Source organism: Thalassophryne amazonica, chromosome 12 (genome assembly GCF_902500255.1).
Source record: "Thalassophryne amazonica chromosome 12, fThaAma1.1, whole genome shotgun sequence".
Classification (NCBI taxonomy): domain Eukaryota; kingdom Metazoa; phylum Chordata; class Actinopteri; order Batrachoidiformes; family Batrachoididae; genus Thalassophryne; species Thalassophryne amazonica.
This window is the reverse complement of record NC_047114.1, coordinates 1920531-1942773: the sequence shown is the minus strand read 5'-3', so window position 1 is coordinate 1942773 and position 22243 is coordinate 1920531. Positions and strand designations below refer to the sequence as shown.

The window sequence follows — 22243 nt, the reverse complement described above, 5'->3', positions numbered from 1 at the left end:
TCACAACAGTAAAGCGTTGTTATTTTGACTTACTCCATTGTCCGTTCATTTGCGCCCCCTGTTGTGGGTCCGTGTTCCTACACTTTCCCAACAGCACTGACATCATCTGGGTTCCTTATGGCAAATGTATCGCACATGATAAAGGAGATATCATAAAACAATACTTTGAAACACGGTCTATGTGTGGGGAAAGTGGGTGGGGCTAAATGCAACTCCTTCGGTTACAATCTCACTGGGCTGCGACTGTTAAAGAATAGTCAGAGATGCAAATTTGCAACAAAACACACGAATAAGCGGCAGATTTTCAGTTGGTATCTCACTGAAATGAGACGTTTGCAAACAAAGTGTTTCGATGTCTGTGTGCTGCTGTTACACAGCTGTCATATGCTGTTATCGTGTGAAAATAGCCCCAAATGTAGGCACAGAAAAAATGCACCGTAAATGCACTCAACAAAAATATAAACGCAACACTTTTGGTTTTGCTCCCATTTTGTATGAGATGAACTCAAAGATCTAAAACTTTTTCCACATACACAATATCACCATTTCCCTCAAATATTGTTCACAAACCAGTCTAAATCTGTGATAGTGAGCACTTCTCCTTTGCTGAGATAATCCATCCCACCTCACAGGTGTGCCATATCAAGATGCTGATTAGACACCATGATTAGTGCACAGGTGTGCCTTAGACTGCCCACAATAAAAGGCCACTCTGAAAGGTGCAGTTTTATCACACAGCACAATGCCACAGATGTTGCAAGATTTGAGGGAGCGTGCAATTGGCATGCTGACAGCAGGAATGTCAACCAGAGCTGTTGCTCGTGTATTGAATGTTCATTTCTCTACCATAAGCCGTCTCCAAAGGCGTTTCAGAGAATTTGGCAGTACATCCAACCAGCCTCACAACCGCAGACCACGTGTAACCACACCAGCCCAGGACCTCCACATCCAGCATGTTCACCTCCAAGATCGTCTGAGACCAGCCACTTGGACAGCTGCTGAAACAATCGGTTTGCATAACCAAAGAATTTCTGCACAAACTGTCAGAAACCGTCTCAGGGAAGCTCATCTGCATGCTCGTCGTCCTCATCGGGGTCTCGACCTGACTCCAGTTCGTCGTCGTAACCGACTTGAGTGGGCAAATGCTCACATTCGCTGGCGTTTGGCACGTTGGAGAGGTGTTTTCTTCACGGATGAATCCCGGTTCACACTGTTCAGGGCAGATGGCAGACAGCGTGTGTGGCGTCGTGTGGGTGAGCGGTTTTCTGATGTCGTGGATCGAGTGGCCCATGGTGGCGGTGGGGTTATGGTATGGGCAGGCGTCTGTCATGGACGAAGAACACAGGTGCATTTTATTGATGGCATTTTGAATGCACAGAGATACCGTGACGAGATCCTGAGGCCCATTGTTGTGCCATACATCCAAGAACATCACCTCATATTGCAGCAGGATAATGCACGGCCCCATGTTGCAAGGATCTGTACACAATTCTTGGAAGCTGAAAATGTCCCAGTTCTTGCATGGCCGGCATACTCACTGGACATGTCACCCATTGAGCATGTTTGGGATGCTCTGGACCGGCGTATACGACAGCATGTACCAGTTCCTGCCAATATCCAGCAACTTCGCACAGCCATTGAAGAGGAGTGGACAAACATTCCACAGGCCACAATTGACAACCTGATCAACTCTATGCGAAGGAGATGTGTTGCACTGCATGAGGCAAATGGTGGTCACACCAGATACTGACTGGTATCCCCCCCCAATAAAACAAAACTGCACCTTTCAGAGTGGCCTTTTATTGTGGGCAGTCTAAGGCACACCTGTGCACTAATCATGGTGTCTAATCAGCATCTTGATATGGCACACCTGTGAGGTGGGATGGATTATCTCAGCAAAGGAGAAGTGCTCACTATCACAGATTTAGACTGGTTTGTGAACAATATTTGAGGGAAATGGTGATATTGTGTATGTGGAAAAAGTTTTAGATTTTTGAGTTCATCTCATACAAAATGGGAGCAAAACCAAAAGTGTTGCATTTATATTTTTGTTGAGTGTAATAATAAAATGAAATAACAAATAAATAAATAAATAAATATTAAATAGTTTGCGTGGTGGCAACGCACACACCGACAGAAGATACAGCCCCCGCGCCCCCCCCCCCCCCCCCAGCTATGTCTCATGGGTAAATCCACACTCCTCTCCTCTGGGATTGAAGAAGTAGATACAGATGCCCTTCTTGCTTCTTGTGGATGACCAGCATGTGCTCTTCTCCACACGTGCTGAGGGGCTTCTTTGGATGACCACGTATCCGTGCACAGCTGGAACCGTCACCTCTCCTCCCACAAATTGCAGAGGATAAAACAATAAAGTATTGAACTTATTCCCATTGTGCTCCTCAATGTAAAAGAAATTATAAGTACAGATCGCACAGCAGAGGAGCTGCCGGACTCGTTTGGCTACTTCCAGAAGCGATGTTCCTTTCCGATCATCTCTACTATTTTGGCGTGCTCTCAGGGCAGCTCGTGTGTGTCTCCCACAACGAATCCCAGATCCTCATTTTTTTCTCCAATCACTCACAATGGAGTTTCATCCGTGGTCAACCCCTCACGAAGTTCTCTCACGATGACATTCCGAGGGCTTTGTGATGCCCGCGACAGCTCTGTGAATATGTGGCCAGGACCTTTGTCACCACGCCAACTTTGAACTGTTCAAAATTCAGGCACAACTCGTGTTACAGGGCCTCACACGAGGACAGCGACACCCAGCGAACATCACACGAATTCTTATGAATTCCTGCTAAAATGCAGACCTGAAAATGTGTTTTAAATCAGGATGCATCACTGCAGCATGTCCAACAAACACTTTAATGCCTTTTTTCAGACACGGGGTGAGCTTTGCTGCCTGATGTGGTCCATAATACGACCACTTTTCTGTTGTTTGACTCATCATTTCAGAGGGAACCTCAATTTCAGACATCTGCTGATCCCAAACTATTTTCTCATCAGTCTGGTAAATAGATTGGAAAAGCAAAAATGCAGTTTTAGTCTGACAAGGGCAACATTTAAAGCCCTGTTACAATGGATTTTCATTTTATGTAACTGCTTGTACATTATGCAAAGGCTGAAAGTGCCAAGACTGCAGGCGGTCAAGGCTTTGAAGTCGCTCAGCAGAGCATCCAGCTGTACGTTAAATGTGGAGGTTTAATCGATGGGAGATTAAAGCTGCCATGTGTGTGCATATCTACCGTATGTTACACAACTGTTTAATGCTGTCTGGGATTTGGTGCACGCTGCACCGTGATTGCATAATGACTCCAAGCAGTAAAGTGCAGTATGTACGGCTACTTGGCTCCGTTTGCTCAGCGATTTGTCTTAGTTTATACTTCCAGCTTAATGCGAGCGCTGGTGCCAGTGCAGCAGGTGCTTTTAAGAACTGTGTGCACACAAAGTTCATTTAGAAAAAGAACAAAAACAAAAAACAAGTAAAATCCAGAAGTACCTTTACTTTGGCCTTGTTAATTCATGTAAAGGAAAGCCGTGGTAAAGCTGCGGTACTCAGTGAAGGTTCTCAGCTGTGCAAGTATCTCGTAGATATCTAGAAGGTTCTTGTTGGGCATCAAGAATATAGTGCAGCAGATAACTGAAACAATCCCTGAAATGGTCGCAGAAGCACCAAATTCTGCACAAATCCTCATTAGACATTACTCTTTTAAAAATACAGACTGGCCACTTCAAGAGGCAGGCAGGTAGGGTTCAACTGAATTACACAGGGGTCAAAATTAAAAGATGCTCCAATCATATTATTTGGCCGATCAGAGAGATTCCAAAAAGGTAAAATTTGGACAATCTATCATGGAATGTTCTGGAGTTATGGGGTAAAAACAGTAAGAATGGTGGCAAAGGTCAATTTTAGTTTGTACAGGAGTCAAAAGTTAGGGCCCCTTCACACATAGTACGACTGTGGTCAAATTGCGCACGAAGTGTGCATGAAGCAGGAATCATGCAATACGTGTAAAATCTTAGCTGCCTCCAACACCTTTTACACCTGTTGCTACAACTATTTGCACACACCAGTGGCTGAAAGACAGAGTGTGTGCGCTGTGAGAGCCCATCAAACCCTTTCACGGCAGGTGTCGGCCAAATTCCAGGTGACACACGCGAACATCTAACAGCCCTCGCATGGCACTTAGAAAATGTGGGGCCATTCATGGTATCATCACGAAAACAGCAAGCAGATGATCACTTTCAAGCTGGATGTGAAATTTGTATAAGTGCCCCCACAACAGGCTTTGCAAACAGACACAGTGACACGTTGGTGTGTGCGCTGAACTGACAGGAGGTGTGGCCACCAACAGGAGTGGCTGTGGAGATCTGTGGTTCTGGACGTCATGGTTACGGCTGGGGAGCATGGACTGTGTTTGGACAGACATGAACTAACAACTGTCCACTGTGACGCGCTTGTGTCTGCTTGCTGTCTTCACGTGGACATACGCAAAAACATATATCACTGTTGCATTGGGCTGCAGTGAGTGCGTGCACATTGACAGGCTACCCCAGGTGAATCGGACCATCAGATCATGCCCACCAACATGCAGCGGGCAATCTAAATGTCACGTCACCCACGTGAGCTCTGTTCCACATGACATGGTGTCTGTCCTGCGGCGCGCCATCCACAAGACACACGTCGGGCCAGCTGCACACGGGACCAGCTAGACATGCCACCAGCAGATGTGGACATGATAAGAGCGACCTGCTTCTCATTCATGTCATTTCATGACTGTATGTCTGAGACCATGGGTCATCTACAGAGGAACAGATGGATCATACTTGTATTGTCCGCTTGATAAGAAGGATTCAATAAAATATGGTGTTTTTATATGGTGTGTGCTTGTATTTTTTTTTTAAATACGTCCATGTCCTTCTTGATATCAGGCATTTTCACACACTGATTACTGGACAGTGATGGTAGCTTAGTGGTAAAGTTTCTGACTGGCATTTAAATTTTTTTTTTTCACAGCAGCTGCGCGATGTGTCACCACATCGCACAGCTGCTCGCATTCGCACTGTGTTCCTGCGTGCAAGAAACTGTATCAGCATGTATTTTTAAATTTTTTTCTTCACAGCTCGCACTGTGTTCCCGTGTGCACAAAACCATCGCAGTGGCATCGTTCACGCCTGCCCGTCAGCTCAATGGTTTCATGGTCCGCTCACGAGCTGTCCCACTGTGATTCGCCCTGAGTTGTACTTATTCATACTATGTGTGAAGGGGCCCTTAAAGTTGCTTCAATTTTGATAAAAAAGTGATGCAAATTATTGCTTGAGTTATTAGGGTTTTAAAAATGAGATGTTATTGAGGCGCTGTGACTTTTTCGACTTGTTTCGCCAAGACAGAGTACCGGTGTGAAAGGGGGACGGGAGAGACTCCGCTTCGCTAATAGATCTGATGGTGCAAAGTGCCGCAAAGCGGCTTCTTCACTAAAACACACAGGTAAGACCTTATGTTTACACTGTGTGTGTGAACTCACACCGCATGAGGAGCACAGCTTTCAGGAAATCGACAGCATCAATTGACATATTTGTTGCTTATTTGAGAACATTTTATTTAACTTATTACCAGGCAGCACTTTGCAATTATTTTATTTTCCTGTTTGTATAATGTTACAATAAATTGTAGGTTTAAACAGCAAGCAAATTTAGGTTTTGCATTTTGTTCCCATACTGTACCAAAAAAGAACCGTACCATGACCTCAAAACCGTATTACGTATTGAATCGTGATTTTTGGGTATCGTTACACCCCTACTAGGGACACAAAGTAGTTCTGCACCCTGAGAACGCAGAGCCCGGGCCGGTACATAGGGTTTAATTTGGTCAACTAAGTAGGGAGGTGCCAGTCCGTGAATAATTTTATAGGTTAGTAACAGAACCTTAAAATCCAACACCAAAATGGGTGAAATGTGGTTGAACTTTCTACTGCTTGTCAAAATTCTGGCAGCAGCATTTTGAACCACCTGGAGACACCTAATGCTGGACTGCGGTAAACCAGAAAATAGAACATTGCAGTAGTCCAATCTAGAAGAAACAAACGCATGAATCAGGATCTCAGCATCAACCACAGACAGGAAGGGACACATCTGTGCTATATTTCACAGGTGGAAGAAAGCAGTCCTCGTAATATCTCCGATGTGCAGGTCAAAGGACAATGTAGGATCAGAAATTACCCCAAGGTTCCTCAATTTATCACTGTGATGTATGACACACGAGCCTAGGCTCAGTGTTAGCTGGTCAAATTGATGCTGATGTCTCACTGGACCAAGAACCATCATTTGTCTTGTCAGGGTTTAAAAGCAGGAAGTTTCTAGAAATCCAGCTTCTCACTGATGCAAGGCAATCTTCTAAGGACTTTATGTGGATGAGATTACCAGCAGTTATCAGCATATATAACTGATCACGTATCATGAACGTATCATCAGCATAGCAGTGAAAGATAATCCCAAAATGCCACAATATGTGCCCAAGGGGTGCTATATAAAGGGAGAAAAGCAGGAGGCCTAAGACGGACCCCTGTGGAACTCCAAATTTCATGTCGCTAAGGTTAGAGGTAATGTTATTGTACAAAACACATAACGACTGGTCAAGTATGACGTCAGCCATGCAAGGACACTCCCAGTAATCCCAAAATGATTTTCCAGCCTATCAAGTAGAATATGATGATCCACTGTATCAAATGCAGCACTGAGATCTAACAGCAATCAATCAATCAATCAATCAACTTTTTTCTTGTATAGCGCCAAATCACAACAAACAGTTGCCCCAAGGCGCTCCACATTGCAAGGCAAGGCCATACAATAATTATGAAACACAGTCTACGTCTAAAGCAACATAACCAAGGGATGGTCCAGGGTCACCCGATCCAGACCTAACTATAAGCCTTAGCGAAAAGGAAAGTTTTAAGCCTAATCTTAAAAGTAGAGAGGGTATGTGTCTACCTGATCTGAATTGGGAGCTGGTTCCACAGGAGAGGAGCCTGAAAGCTGAAGGCTCTGCCTCCCATTCTACTCTTACAAACCCTAGGAACTACAAGTAAGCCCGCAGTCTGAGAGCGAAGCGCTCTAATGGGGTAATATGGTACTATGAGGTCCCTAAGATAAGATGGGACCTGATTATTCAAAACCTTATAAGTAAGAAGAAGAATTTTAAATTCTATTCTAGCATTAACAGGAAGCCAATGAAGGGAGGCCAACACGGGTGAGATATGCTCTCTCCTGCTAGTCCCCGTCAGTACTCTAGCTGCAGCATTCTGAACCAACTGAAGGCTTTTTAGGGAACTTTTAGGACAACCTGATAATAATGAATTACAATAGTCCAGCCTAGAGGAAATAAATGCATGAATTAGTTTTTCAGCATCACTCTGAGACAAGACCTTTCTGATTTTAGAGATATTGCGTAAATGCAAAAAGGCAGTCCTACATATTTGTTTAATATGCGCTTTGAATGACATACCTGATCAAAAATAACTCCAAGATTTCTCACAGTATTACTAGAGATCAGGGAAATGCCATCCAGAGTAACGATCTGGTTAGACACCATGCTTCTAAGATTTGTGGGGCCAAGTACAATAACTTCAGTTTTATCTGAGTTTAAAAGCAGGAAATTAGAGGTCATCCATGTCTTTATGTCTGTAAGACAATCCTGCAGTTTAGCTAATTGGTGCGTATCCTCTGGCTTCATGGATAGATAAAGCTGGGTATCATCTGCGTAACAATGAAAATTTAAGCAATACCGTCTAATAATACTGCCCAAGGGAAGCATGTATAAAGTGAATAAAATTGGTCCTAGCACAGAACCTTGTGGAACTCCATAATTAACTTTAGTCTGTGAAGAAGATTCCCCATTTACATGAACAAACTGTAATCTATTAGACAAATATGATTCAAACCACCGCAGCGCAATGCCTTTAATACCTATGACATGCTCTAATCTCTGTAATAAAATTTTATGGTCAACAGTATCAAAAGCAGCACTGAGGTCCAACAGAACAAGCACAGAGATAAGTCCATCTTTGAGAGAAAAGGAAGGTTGGAGATTGGCCTATAATTAGCTAAGATAGCTGGGTCAAGTGATGGCTTTTTAAGTAATGGTTTAATTACTGCCACCTTAAAGGCCTGTGGTACATAACCAACTAACAAAGATAGATTGATCATATTTAAGATTGAAGCATTAAATAATGGTAGGACTTCCTTGAGCAGCCTGGCAGGAATGGGGTCTAATAAGCATGTTGATGGTTTGGATGAAGTAACTAATGAAAATAACTCAGACAGAACAATCGGAGAGAAAGAGTCTAACCAAATACCGGCATCACTGAAAGCAGCCAAAGATAACGATACATCTTTGGGATGGTTATGAGTAATTTTTTCTCTAATAGTCAAAATTTTGTTAGCAAAGAAAGTCATGAAGTCATTACTAGTTAAAGTTAATGGAATACTCAGCTCAATAGAGCTCTGACTCTTTGTCAGCCTGGCTACAGTGCTGAAAAGAAACCGGGGGTTGTTCTTATTTTCTTCAATTAGTGAAGAGTAGAAAGATGTCCTAGCTTCACGAAGGGCTTTCTTATAGAGCAACAAACTCTTTTTCCAGGCTAAGTGAAGATCTTCTAAATTAGTGAGACGCCATTTCCTCTCCAACTTACGGGTTATCTGCTTTAAGCTACGAGTTTGTGAGTTATACCACGGAGTCAGACACTTCTGATTTAAAGCTCTCTTTTTCAGAGGAGCTACAGCATCCAAAGTTGTCTTCAATGAGGATGTAAAACTATTGACAAGATACTCTAACTCCCTTACAGAGTTTAGGTAGCTACTCTGCTCTGTGTTGGCATCAACTTGGACCTTGCTTGCCTCTACTGGTGGTTGGCTCTCACTGCGGTATTGTATCACTTCCTGTTCCGGAGCACAGCGGTGTTTTTCTGTATCTGTTAGCTGTTTAATCTGCGCAGTTAGATTGATCTAGTTATCTAGATTACGATTTGTTTCCCAGTGTAATCTTTACGTGCCTTAACTAAAGCACTCATTCTGCTGAATCACCTCTAAATTATTTACACATTATTCACTTTGCGTGTTTTTAGGAATCCGCTAGCTTAGCGTAGCTACTAGCTCTTAGCCGTTTTAGCATGGCGGCTTCTCCTGTCTCTCCCGTACTTTTCTGCTCTGGGTGTGAAATGTTTAGTTATTCCTCGGCCTCCTTTAGCAGTAACGGTACTTGTAATAAGTGTAGCTTATTCGTAGCTTTGGAGGCCAGGCTGGGCGAATTGGAGACTCGGCTCCGCACCGTGGAAAATCCTACAGCTAGCCAGGCCCCTGTAGTCGGTGCGGACCAAGGTAGCTTAGCCGCCGTTAGTAACCCCCTGGCAGATCCCGAGCAGCCGGGAAAGCAGGCTGACTGGGTGACTGTGAGGAGGAAGCGTAGCCCTAAACAGAAGCCCCGTGTACACCGCCAACCCGTTCACATCTCTAACCGTTTTTCCCCACTCGACGACACACCCGCCGAGGATCAAACTCTGGTTATTGGCGACTCTGTTTTGAGAAATGTGAAGTTAGCGACACCAGCAACCATAGTCAATTGTCTTCCGGGGGCCAGAGCAGGCGACATTGAAGGAAATTTGAAACTGCTGGTTAAGGCTAAGCGTAAATTTGGTAAGATTGTAATTCACGTCGGCAGTAATGACACCCGGTTACGCCAATCGGAGGTCACTAAAATTAACATTAAATCGGTGTGTAACTTTGCAAAAACAATGTCGGACTCTGTAGTTTTCTCTGGGCCCCTCCCCAATCGGACCGGGAGTGACATGTTTAGCCGCATGTTCTCCTTGAATTGCTGGCTGTCTGAGTGGTGTCCAAAAAATGAGGTGGGCTTCATAGATAATTGGCAAAGCTTCTGGGGAAAACCTGGTCTTGTTAGGAGAGACGGCATCCATCCCACTTTGGATGGAGCAGCTCTCATTTCTAGAAATCTGGCCAATTTTCTTAAATCCTCCAAACCGTGACTATCCAGGGTTGGGACCAGGAAGCAGAGTTGTAGTCTTACACACCTCTCTGCAGCTTCTCTCCCCCTGCCATCCCCTCATTACCCCATCCCCGTAGAGACGGTGCCTGCTCCCAGACTACCAATAACCAGCAAAAATCTATTTAAGCATAAAAATTCAAAAAGAAAAAATAATATAGCACCTTCTACTGCACCACAGACTAAAACAGTTAAATGTGGTCTATTAAACATTAGGTCTCTCTCTTCTAAGTCCCTGTTGGTAAATGATATAATAATTGATCAACATATTGATTTATTCTGCCTTACAGAAACCTGGTTACAGCAGGATGAATATGTTAGTTTAAATGAGTCAACACCCCCGAGTCACACTAACTGTCAGAATGCTTGTAGCACGGTCCGGGGCGGTGGATTAGCAGCAATCTTCCATTCCAGCTTATTAATTAATCAAAAACCCAGACAGAGCTTTAATTCATTTGAAAGCTTGACTCTTAGTCTTGTCCATCCAAATTGGAAGTCCCAAAAACCAGTTTTATTTGTTATTATCTATCGTCCACCTGGTCGTTACTGTGAGTTTCTCTGTGAATTTTCAGACCTTTTGTCTGACTTAGTGCTTAGCTCAGATAAGATAATTATAGTGGGCGATTTTAACATCCACACAGATGCTGAGAATGACAGCCTCAACACTGCATTTAATCTATTATTAGACTCTATTGGCTTTGCTCAAAAAGTAAATGAGTCCACCCACCACTTTAATCATATCTTAGATCTTGTTCTGACTTATGGTATGGAAATAGAAGACTTAACAGTATTCCCTGAAAACTCCCTTCTGTCTGATCATTTTTTAATAACATTTACATTTACTCTGATGGACTACCCAGCAGTGGGGAATAAGTTTCATTACACTAGAAGTCTTTCAGAAAGCGCTGTAACTAGGTTTAAGGATATGATTCCTTCTTTATGTTCTCTAATGCCATATAACAACACAGTGCAGAGTAGCTACCTAAACTCTGTAAGGGAGATAGAGTATCTCGTCAATAGTTTTACATCCTCATTGAAGACAACTTTGGATGCTGTAGCTCCTCTGAAAAAGAGAGCTTTAAATCAGAAGTGTCTGACTCCATGGTATAACTCTCAAACTCGTAGCTTAAAGCAGATAACCCGTAAGTTGGAGAGGAAATGGCGTCTCACTAATTTAGAAGATCTTCACTTAGCCTGGAAAAAGAGTCTGTTGCTCTATAAAAAAGCCCTCCGTAAAGCTAGGACATCTTTCTACTCATCACTAATTGAAGAAAATAAGAACAACCCCAGGTTTCTTTTCAGCACTGTAGCCAGGCTGACAAAGAGTCAGAGCTCTATTGAGCTGAGTATTCCATTATCTTTAACTAGTAATGAGTTCATGACTTTCTTTGCTAACAAAATTTTAACTATTAGAGAAAAAATTACTCATAACCATCCCAAAGACGTATCGTTATCTTTGGCTGCTTTCAGTGATGCCGGTATTTGGTTAGACTCTTTCTCTCCGATTGTTCTGTCTGAGTTATTTTCATTAGTTACTTCATCCAAACCATCAACATGTTTATTAGACCCCATTCCTACCAGGCTGCTCAAGGAAGCCCTACCATTATTTAATGCTTCGATCTTAAATATGATCAATCTATCTTTGTTAGTTGGCTATGTACCACAGGCTTTTAAGGTGGCAGTAATTAAACCATTACTTAAAAAGCCATCACTTGACCCAGCTATCTTAGCTAATTATAGGCCAATCTCCAACCTTCCTTTTCTCTCAAAAATTCTTGAAAGGGTAGTTGTAAAACAGCTAACTGATCATCTGCAGAGGAATGGTCTATTTGAAGAGTTTCAGTCAGGTTTTAGAATTCATCATAGTACAGAAACAGCATTAGTGAAGGTTACAAATGATCTTCTTATGGCCTCGGACAGTGGACTTATCTCTGTGCTTGTTCTGTTAGACCTCAGTGCTGCTTTTGATACTGTTGACCATAAAATTTTATTACAGAGATTAGAGCATGTCATAGGTATTAAAGGCACTGCGCTGCGGTGGTTTGAATCATATTTGTCTAATAGGTTACAATTTGTTCATGTAAATGGGGAATCTTCTTCACAGACTAAAGTTAATTATGGAGTTCCACAAGGTTCTGTGCTAGGACCAATTTTATTCACTTTATATATGCTTCCCTTAGGCAGTATTATTAGACGGTATTGCTTAAATTTTCATTGTTACGCAGATGATACCCAGCTTTATCTATCCATGAAGCCAGAGGACACACACCAATTAGCTAAACTGCAGGATTGTCTTACAGACATAAAGACATGGATGACCTCTAATTTCCTGCTTTTAAACTCAGATAAAACTGAAGTTATTGTTCTTGGCCCCACAAATCTTAGAAACATGGTGTCTAACCAGATCCTTACTCTGGATGGCATTACCCTGACCTCTAGTAATACTGTGAGAAATCTTGGAGTCATTTTTGATCAGGATATGTCATTCAAAGCGCATATTAAACAAATATGTAGGACTGCTTTTTTGCATTTACGCAATATCTCTAAAATCAGAAAGGTCTTGTCTCAGAGTGATGCTGAAAAATTAATTCATGCATTTATTTCCTCTAGGCTGGACTATTGTAATTCATTATTATCAGGTTGTCCTAAAAGTTCCCTAAAAAGCCTTCAGTTAATTCAAAATGCTGCAGCTAGAGTGCTGACGGGGACTAGAAGGAGAGAGCATATCTCACCCATATTGGCCTCTCTTCATTGGCTTCCTGTTAATTCTAGAATAGAATTTAAAATTCTTCTTCTTACTTATAAGGTTTTGAATAATCAGGTCCCATCTTATCTTAGGGACCTCGTAGTACCATATCACCCCAATAGAGCGCTTCGCTCTCAGACTGCAGGCTTACTTGTAGTTCCTAGGGTTTGTAAGAGTAGAATGGGAGGCAGAGCCTTCAGCTTTCAGGCTCCTCTCCTGTGGAACCAGCTCCCAATTCAGATCAGGGAGACAGACACCCTCTCTACTTTTAAGATTAGGCTTAAAACTTTCCTTTTTGCTAAAGCTTATAGTTAGGGCTGGATCAGGTGACCCTGAACCATCCCTTAGTTATGCTGCTATAGACGTAGACTGCTGGGGGGTTCCCATGATGCACTGTTTCTTTCTCTTTTTGCTCTGTATGCACCACTCTGCATTTAATCATTAGTGATCGATCTCTGCTCCCCTCCACAGCATGTCTTTTTCCTGGTTCTCTCCCTCAGCCCCAACCAGTCCCAGCAGAAGACTGCCCCTCCCTGAGCCTGGTTCTGCTGGAGGTTTCTTCCTGTTAAAAGGGAGTTTTTCCTTCCCACTGTAGCCAAGTGCTTGCTCACAGGGGGTCGTTTTGACCGTTGGGGTTTTACATCATTATTGTATGGCCTTGCCTTACAATATAAAGCGCCTTGGGGCAACTGTTTGTTGTGATTTGGCGCTATATAAAAAAAAAATTGATTGATTGATTGATTGATATGACATTAGAGAACATAAAGAAGGAATCATATCCTTAAACCTAGTTACAGTGCTTTCTGAAAGACTTCTAGTGTAATGAAACTTATTCCCTACTGCTGGGTAGTCCATCAGGGTAAATGTAAATGTTATTAAAAAATGATCAGACAAAAGGGAGTTTTCAGGGAATACTGTTAAGTCTTCTATTTCCATACCATAAGTCAGAACAAGATCTAAAATATGATTAAAGTGGTGGGTGGACTCATTTACTTTTTGAGCAAAGCCAATAGAGTCTAATAATAGATTAAATGCAGTGTTGAGGCTGCCATTCTCAGCATCTGTGTGGATGTTAAAATCGCCCACTATAATTATCTTATCTGAGCTAAGCACTAAGTCAGACAAAAGGTCTGAAAATTCACAGAGAAACTCACAGTAACGACCAGGTGGACGATAGATAATAACAAATAAAACTGGTTTTTGGGACTTCCAATTTGGATGGACAAGACTAAGATACAAGCTTTCAAATGAATTAAAGCTCTGTCTAGGTTTTTGATTAATTAATAAGCTGGAATGGAAGATTGCTGCTAATCCTCCTGCCACGGCCCGTGCTACGAGCATTCTGACAGTTAGTGTGACTCGGGGGTGTTGACTCATTTAAACTAACATATTCATCCTGCTGTAACCAAGTTTCTGTTAGGCAGAATAAATCAATACGTTGATCAATTATTATTATATCATTTACCAACAGGGACTTAGAAGAAAGAGACCTAATGTTTAATAGACCACATTTAACTGTTTTAGTCTGTGGTGCAATTGAAGGTGCTATATTATTTTTTCTTTTTGAATTTTTATGCTTAAATAGATTTTTGCTAGTTATTGGTGGTCTGGGAGCAGGCACCGTCTCTACGGGGATGGGGTAATAGGGGGATGGCAGGGGGAGAGAAGCTGCAGAGAGGTGTATAAGACCACAGCTCTGCCTCCTGGTCCCAACGCTAGACAGTCACAGTTTGGAGGATCCCAAAAAATTGGCCAGATTTCTAGAAATGAGAGCTGCTCCCTCTAAAGTGGGATGGATGCCGTCTCTCCTAACAAGACCAGGTTTTCCCCAGAAGCTTTGCCAATTATCAATGAAGCCCACCTCATTTTTTGGACACCACTCAGACAGCCAGCAATTCAAGGAGAACATGCGGCTAAACATGAACAACAGAACAGTAGTACTGTCCGAATCCATTGTAAGCAGAAGATCATTCACCACTTTAGTGAGAGCCGTCTCTGTGGAATGATATTTTCTAAAAGCAGACTGCAGTGGCTCAAAGAGATTATTCTCAGTAAGATAGTCTACGAGCTGTTGTGAAACCACTTTTTCCAGAATTTTAGAGCAAAATGATAGATTTGATATCAGCCTATAGTTTTTCAATACACTAGGGTCAAGATTTGATTTCTTAAGTAATGGTTTAATCGCTGCAGATTTGAAACATTTAGGAACAGATCCAGAGATTGAGAGATTAATAATTTCCAGCACAGTCGGCCCAAGAGTGGGCCACAGGTCCTTAAACAGTTTTGTTGGTATAGGATCAAATAAACAGGTTGTGCTTTTTGTAGATATTAAGAGTTTTGTCAGCATGCCTAGTGAGATACTATCAAATTCTGTAAATCTAGGTAATACCTCAGTGATGGTGCCCACCTCAATAGCAGGGTGTAGTGGCTGGATTAAGGCATGCTGGGATATGTTTCACCTTTATAAACCTTAGATCATTTCCTGTTGATTTACTGCTGATGAATTATACCTTAGGTGTACTTTTTCCAGGAGACTGAGTCTGCTCTTTTTCTTTTCTGGGACGGCTCCTGAAGACAGGGGGCTGGACTGACAGACTGCACACTGCAGTCTGTGTTTGGAATGGACGTCGCTGTGGGAACAGGCCCATTGACAGCATGAGGACTGCTGGATGACCCCTGCTTGTGGCATAACCTCCTGCGTGGATTTCTCATCAAATACATATCAGTTGCAGCTCCAGAGATTTTTTTCTGCAGGTGCTATTGGGGAGCTTGGCATTTTTGTGAGGGTTCTATGAAATATGGGCTCGTCTGTCATGACGGCTCTGTGCTACATGTCTGCCACATTCAGGGGCGTGCGTACAAATAGCCACATTCTGATCTGTGACAGTCACTAACAACACACGGAATGACCAAAATCACACACAAACCTCAGCAACTGTTCAATACAAATATTCACAGACCTCCACGTGTAGCCTGTAGCCTCAGGAAAAAAATGCCAACAGCAGGCAGAGAGAAAATCTTTCCCTTACCAATAATGTCTTCATAACAGTATAATGTGTCTGTTGTTGTGGTTAAGAGCAAAAGCATCAATGATTTAGTCACTGTCCAGAGGCCGTGTTCTCTGACGTGTAATTGCCAGGAGTGACACCACCAGGGTCACTGGTTTGGCCGTCTTCTCTAGGCTTGACTACTGTAACTCCCTGCTCTTTGGGATCTCTGGTAAAAACCTTCAAATTCTCCAATACATTCAAAACAGTGCAGCTAGAATTCTGATGAGAGAACGTAAACAGGAGCACATTACACCTATACTCCATAACCTTCACTGGCTCCCCATCACCTACAGAATCCATTTTAAGATTGCTCTCATCACCCACCAATGCATCCATGACAATGCCCCCACTTACCTCAAAGACCTCCTCACCCCTCACACATACTCCCGTTCCTTCCGTTCATACATCACTAATCTCCTCCGTCCCCCTCACACCAAGCTTCACACCGTGGGAGACAGGGCCCTCTGTTCAGCTGCCCCACATATTTCGAACTCCCTCCCTGACCATCTGAGGGCTCCACAGACTGTGGAAGCTTTTAAAAAAGCCTTGATACATACCTGTTTAGACAGACCTCTCACAGGTCTCAATAATTTGAATCTGTTGCATCTTAGTCTTTTTATTCTATTTTATTATTTTATTCTATTCTGCTGACTGTTTGTTTTTATCTTAACTTTTACTGTTTTTATTCTCTTGTTTATCCTTGGTTTTATTTTTCATTGTTTTTTTTTCCGTGTAGCACTTTGAGATTTTTATTCATGAAAGGTTCATTATGAAGGAAATTTTTTTTATTATTATTATTATTATGACATTGTTGAACATGATGTCATTGAATGTCACGTTACGTTACGTTCATTTTGTGTAAAACAATCAGTTCTGTTGATGAATGTTTATTTTCTTTTATGAGTGAAACATTGATCTAATCAAAGAAATCTGAAAATGCCAGAAGTGTCTCACTGTGGAAAACTGAAAGGATGATGTCATCGCCCCGCCTCTGTAACATGTTGTTAACAGTGTAATTTAGCATATTATTTTTTTTCTTCTTCTTGGTGGTGAACAAAGTGCTGGTGTCCCCCAGCTCAGTCTGAGAAACTCACCCAGAGCAGACAAACACTGAGGGACTTCTTTAAAATCTCTTAAAAAAAACAGCAAGTAACTTCCGTCACAATGAATTAACACATTTCAAGATGTCATCTTCCAAAACAAGGGTGTCATGTGGAGAACAGTTTTCAGCTATGATGATGAATCCAGGCAACAGGTCAGAATAAAAGACTTTATTTAATCCATGAGCAGCTTCTAAAGTTTTAGCTTTTGTTGTTAGCTCCACGTCATCTTCTTTTTTGCAGAAGTGTTACAGCGCTACATACAGGCCTGGCATAGGTACTACAGCATTTTCACACGGTTTCACTGGATCTGTGAGAACGGAGATATTTCTTGAATGGAACACTTTTTGACAAAGAAAAAGACTATTGGAGAAGTTCAGTTTCAGTGTAGACAAGCCTTAAAAACATGGGATGAAATTAAATTAAAATAATAAATGAGGAATTATTTTCTTGGAGGTGCTATAACTAATCCAGGGAGTGCTCTAGCGCCCCCCTCCCAACCCCATACATAGTCTTTTGTTATTATGTCATGTTGTTGGATTTCCTGTTTCTTCAGCTTTGAAAAAACCTTGTAACTGTTAAAATGGCCTAAGCAGTGGGTCACCCCTCTGAGTCTGGTCTGCTTCAGGTTTCTTCCTCAGTATCATCAGAGAGAGTTTTTTTCTTACCGCTGTCACCTGTTTTTTTTGCTCTGGAGGTTGGTAAGGTTCGACCTTACTTGTGTGAAGCACCTTGAGGCAGCTTTGTTGTGATTTAGCGCTATATAAATGAAAATAAATTTAACTGAACTTAATGTCATCTTTTTTTTTCAAAGTAATCTAAGAAATCTTGTGCTGTAAAAGGACAGCAACTTACAGGTGGTTGTCCATGAATAAGTGTTGCCACTGTGTTGAACAAGAGCTTTGAGTTATGCTTGTTTTTGTTGATCAAATCAGAGTAGTAAGTCCGCTTTATAGCCAATAAAGCATGCTTATAGTCTAAGATAGCATCACGCCACGCAAGGTGGAATACTTCTAATTTTGAACAACGCCATTTCCGTTCTAGACCTCTAGCCTTATGCTGAAGGTCACACAAGTAGTCATTGAACCAAGGTGACTGTGTTTGTGGGGGGGGACGTAGTTTTAACAAAGGTGGCGCAATCATGTCGAGTGTAGTTTTGAGCACTGAGTTTAAACTATCCACAAGACTGTCTACTGACTGGGCATTTTCCAAACGTGAAGCTAAGCTATCAGGCAGTCTAGCTTCAAGTTCAGTCGTAGTTGTGGAGTTGATGTGTCGCAGTGATCATAAATAAGTTTCTCATTACAGTGAACAAGGCAAGGAGACTGTAAACTTAATAACTGAGTGATCGGAGACCAAGCAAGAGGCATATTTCTGACAGGGATACCATGAACGGGGGCCAAATCCAGGGTATTTCCACTAATGTGTCTCAAACCCTGAATGTACTGCTGGAATCCTAATACATCCACAATGTTCATAAATGATTTGCAGAGATAATCAGAAGGCTTATTTATATGAATGTTGAAGTCACCAACAATCAGAGTGTTATCTGCACAGGTTGCCAAATTAGAGATACAGTAAACTCACCAAATTCATCTAAGAAATCAGAGTATGTGCCAGGGGGCATTTTATTCTTCTGACCTTGGCTATATGTGGCACCTTGGACAGAGCGGAGAGACAGATGTTCAAACAAATTATATTTTAGACCCCCAAGAGCTAATAAGCTAAACCCAGTTTTATGAATTAGAGCAACACCTCCACCTTGTTTTGTATCACGAGAGATGTGACTAAATGTGTACACCGGTGGGCAGGCTTCATTTAAAGGGAGGACAGCGGTAGGTTTCAGCCAGGTTTCACATAAACCAATCATATCTAGGCAGTGTTCCATAATTGGATCATTTATCAATAGTGATTTTGAGGACAGTGACCGTATGTCAATGAGACCCAAACTATGGACCTCAGTGGGGTTACCATTTTGACTATTAGGATTCAGTGGGACAGCCTCAATTTTACAGTTATCTAGTGTAGTAATGGGAACTAAATTTGCAAAACATGTCCTTCTACACCAGTGGCGTCCAAAATATTCCAGAAAGGGCCGAGAGGGGGCAGGTTTTCTTTGCAGCCACTGACTCCAGCAGTGAGCACTGAGTAACATCACTTTGAGCAGATGGGATGAGTTCATCAGTGAAATCACCTGCTGGAATCAGTGGCTGCAAAGAAAACCTGCACCCTCTCAGCCCTTTCTGGAATACTTTGGACACCACTGCTCTACGCTCCTTATGGGTATGTCTGCGGAAACAGGCCACAGTCTCAACTTGAAAAATTTCCTTCATGGCACATAAACTGCACTCTCACAATACTGAATTTTCTGCACTAGTTTCTCCACTAAGTTAATGGATTCCACATCCATATTAATCGTAGCCCTACAGATTCTCTAATCACCTGTTCCATGGCCTTCGGTAGAGTCCTGTTACTCTCCCTGTAGAGCTTTATCTATGTTCACAGATAAGATGGCGGTGCCTTCCTCAGTAGGGTGAAGACCGTCCAGCATCAGCAAGCCACGGCAACCCTAGAAAGAGGGCCAGTTATCAATAAAACTAAATCCTGCCGTCTAAAAAAACTGTACCAGCCACCTGTTCAATGATATCATCCTGCTAAATGCCTCGTCATTACCCCAAGAGGGGAGGGGAGCAGAGACTGTTAATCAATGCCGACACATCTTTCTGGCAAGGCCACAAGTCCTCTCTATGTCCATTTTGTGACCTCCAATTGTCTCATCTTAATATCATTGGCACCGACATGAATAACTATGTGGCTATATCTAGTGTCATGTTCTTTTGTTTGACTATCCTTGTGCAACATCAGCACCTTAAGGTGAGAGGCAATGTCGGGTGCTCTAGCATTAGAAATACACTTAATATTAACTGGCATCTGTCATCAAATTTTGCGGGGTGATGGAATCCCTTATCACTAACACACAGCTCTTCAGCATGGAGCTGGGGGTAGAAGTCACCCGTGGGCTTGGAAGACTATCAACAGGCATGTCCAAGGCTGAAAAATGGTTCACAGTTTCAGCGGTGACTGTGAGCTAGGTACCACAACAGGGCACCAAGCCTTACAGGGGTTCTTCTGCCTAACAACAGTCTGAAAGCCATCATTTGTACCCGGCAGAGCTAAGCTAATGCTAACAGATGCACTAGCCGGCCCAACACTAATCTCGTCTGGAGTGCTCATGACGTCTGACTCCGCTGAAGTAAGAAGCTGCTCTCACTTACGGAGACGGCTGTCTAAGAGGGCCACCCTGTCTGTCAGCATTGCGCAAGTTTAGTTTAAAGTGTTGTGCACTAAGAGAACCTAAATGTGTAGCAAAAACTAGCACAAGCTAAGCACGAACAAAAAACTAACCACTCCTAGAATGAACACAAGAATACAACAATGAGCTAAAATTCGTAGCTGTTCCACTTAAAAACTAACTGAAGTGATAGACAGGCAGCAGAAATAAAAGAAACAATTACAACCTTGTATTATTTAGAAGAGCGCCGTTTGGTCTGGTTGCTGAGGAGTCAGTCCTTGGATTTATATCAGTTTGCTTGAAAGGTGTATAATAAAACCATTTATTGTTGAGCCACTAGCTCCCGCCGCTGCAGTGCAGGAGCTTTAGACATGCGTTTCAACTATTTAAATTTTGTGACTGGCTTTGGACCTGGGATTCAGCGCCTGCGGGACATGTCCGCTGTCTCCTGTGTGTATATGCGAGTGTGTGAGTGTTTTGTCAGGTGTGTGCAGCATTTACGAGCCGTTACTCACGTTGTCGTTGACTGGCTCATCCTCTGTGGACACCTGGATGCTGTAGGCCAGGAAACAGAGGACGGCGCCAATCCAGAGCAGGATGGAGAAACCGCCGAACAGCTGACGGCAGAATTTGACCCATTCTGGGGTGGTGGGTGGCGGGGTCAAGGCATTGAGACCATCTCGAGCCAGCACCTCCTCAGCCTTGGCATTGGTCAGCCCCTGGACAGAGACATATTTAAGAGGCAATATTTTTATTTTACTCACTGGAATTCTCATTCGAACACAAAACAACCGTGAATACTCACTAATAACTGCTGACTAAGACCACAGTCAGCTTGGTGGCTCTGCTCGTTTAAAGTACCTCTTCAGGTCAAACTGTACTGATTACTGTTTTTAAATGTATCCTTACAAACAGTATCAAGTTCTAAGATACAACTTACCTGAACTAATTCATGTCATCATTATGCTGGATGGGTTTTTTTCCTCCACACTTGCGGGAATTTCTGACATTTTTACACCTTGTTTAGCACCTCAAGCTTTTTTTTTTTTTTTTTTTTTTTTCTGAATTTTAATTTGTATATTTAAATAGCGGTAAATATGTTTGCATTTAGTTCATCTGTATTTGTGTTCACATTTGTGTTGGTTTGTCGTAGCTATGGTAATAAAATATGTGTTTGTTCCTGAAGAATTACAGATGAAGTGGGCTCAAGGTGACTTAGGGACTCTGGAGCATCTCTGACTTGACCAAAGAAACATTAATTGTTGGTTTGGAGGCAGTTTTTCTCCTCCAAAGACTCTACTGAGGACACAGACGTTTGTGTGCAGGACGCTGTGATTACCCGTGTTAGGTCCACGCTGTAGCGTTGGCTCAGATCATCCAGAGATATTTTGTGTTCATCCTGCAGGAAGAAAATATTTATGGTTAATTTAATAATAATAGTAGTAGTGGTCATTTTATAAAGCACATTCTCAGAAAAAAAGATGCACTATTCAGAGAATAAAGATAAGGCAGCATGTGATCATTCAGTATGTTACATGTTAACAGTAAAACCCAAAACATCAACATAAAAATGAAAATTACTCCCATGACTGTGAATAATCAGACCAAGAAGTCCTACATACGGTGAGAACAACAGTGGACCTGAAACTGAGACCTGAAGTCCCCCATACTTAATGTAGCAGGAGCATGAAAAAGGTGCAAAAAAAATGTTGTCTAATGTTTTATTCAATCAAGAAAACAGTAGATTTTATTGTTTCAGCAAAAAGATAATGCAATTTCAATAACATGGCCATACCGCCACATGACCTTGTGGAAAAGATTTTGTATCAATTTCGCCTTGAATGAAAACAGGTAAGAGGGAGATGGGTGAGTGAGGTACACACTGAATGGGATTGGTGAGAGTGAGAGCGTTTCTTGACAGAAATTTCTTTGATCAAAGAAATAAACAGTTCTGTGTGAATGTAGCTCAGCAGAACCTTTTACCTTCTCTTACCACAT

The 22243-nt window shown here is 42.2% G+C and overlaps 1 protein-coding gene across 1 annotated transcript in view; it reads right to left on the bottom strand.

Annotated features, from left to right (window-relative positions):
* atp1a2a (ATPase Na+/K+ transporting subunit alpha 2a) overlaps window positions 1-22243 on the bottom strand; it is a 166160-nt gene that overhangs the window by 131122 nt on the left and 12795 nt on the right. Inside the window, exons 3-4 of the mRNA XM_034182830.1 lie at window positions 21585-21644; window positions 20761-20964 (exon numbers count right to left, since the gene is read on the bottom strand). Of these exons, the coding sequence (XP_034038721.1) occupies window positions 20761-20964; window positions 21585-21644 (264 nt within the window). The remainder of the gene's footprint in view (window positions 1-20760; window positions 20965-21584; window positions 21645-22243) is intronic.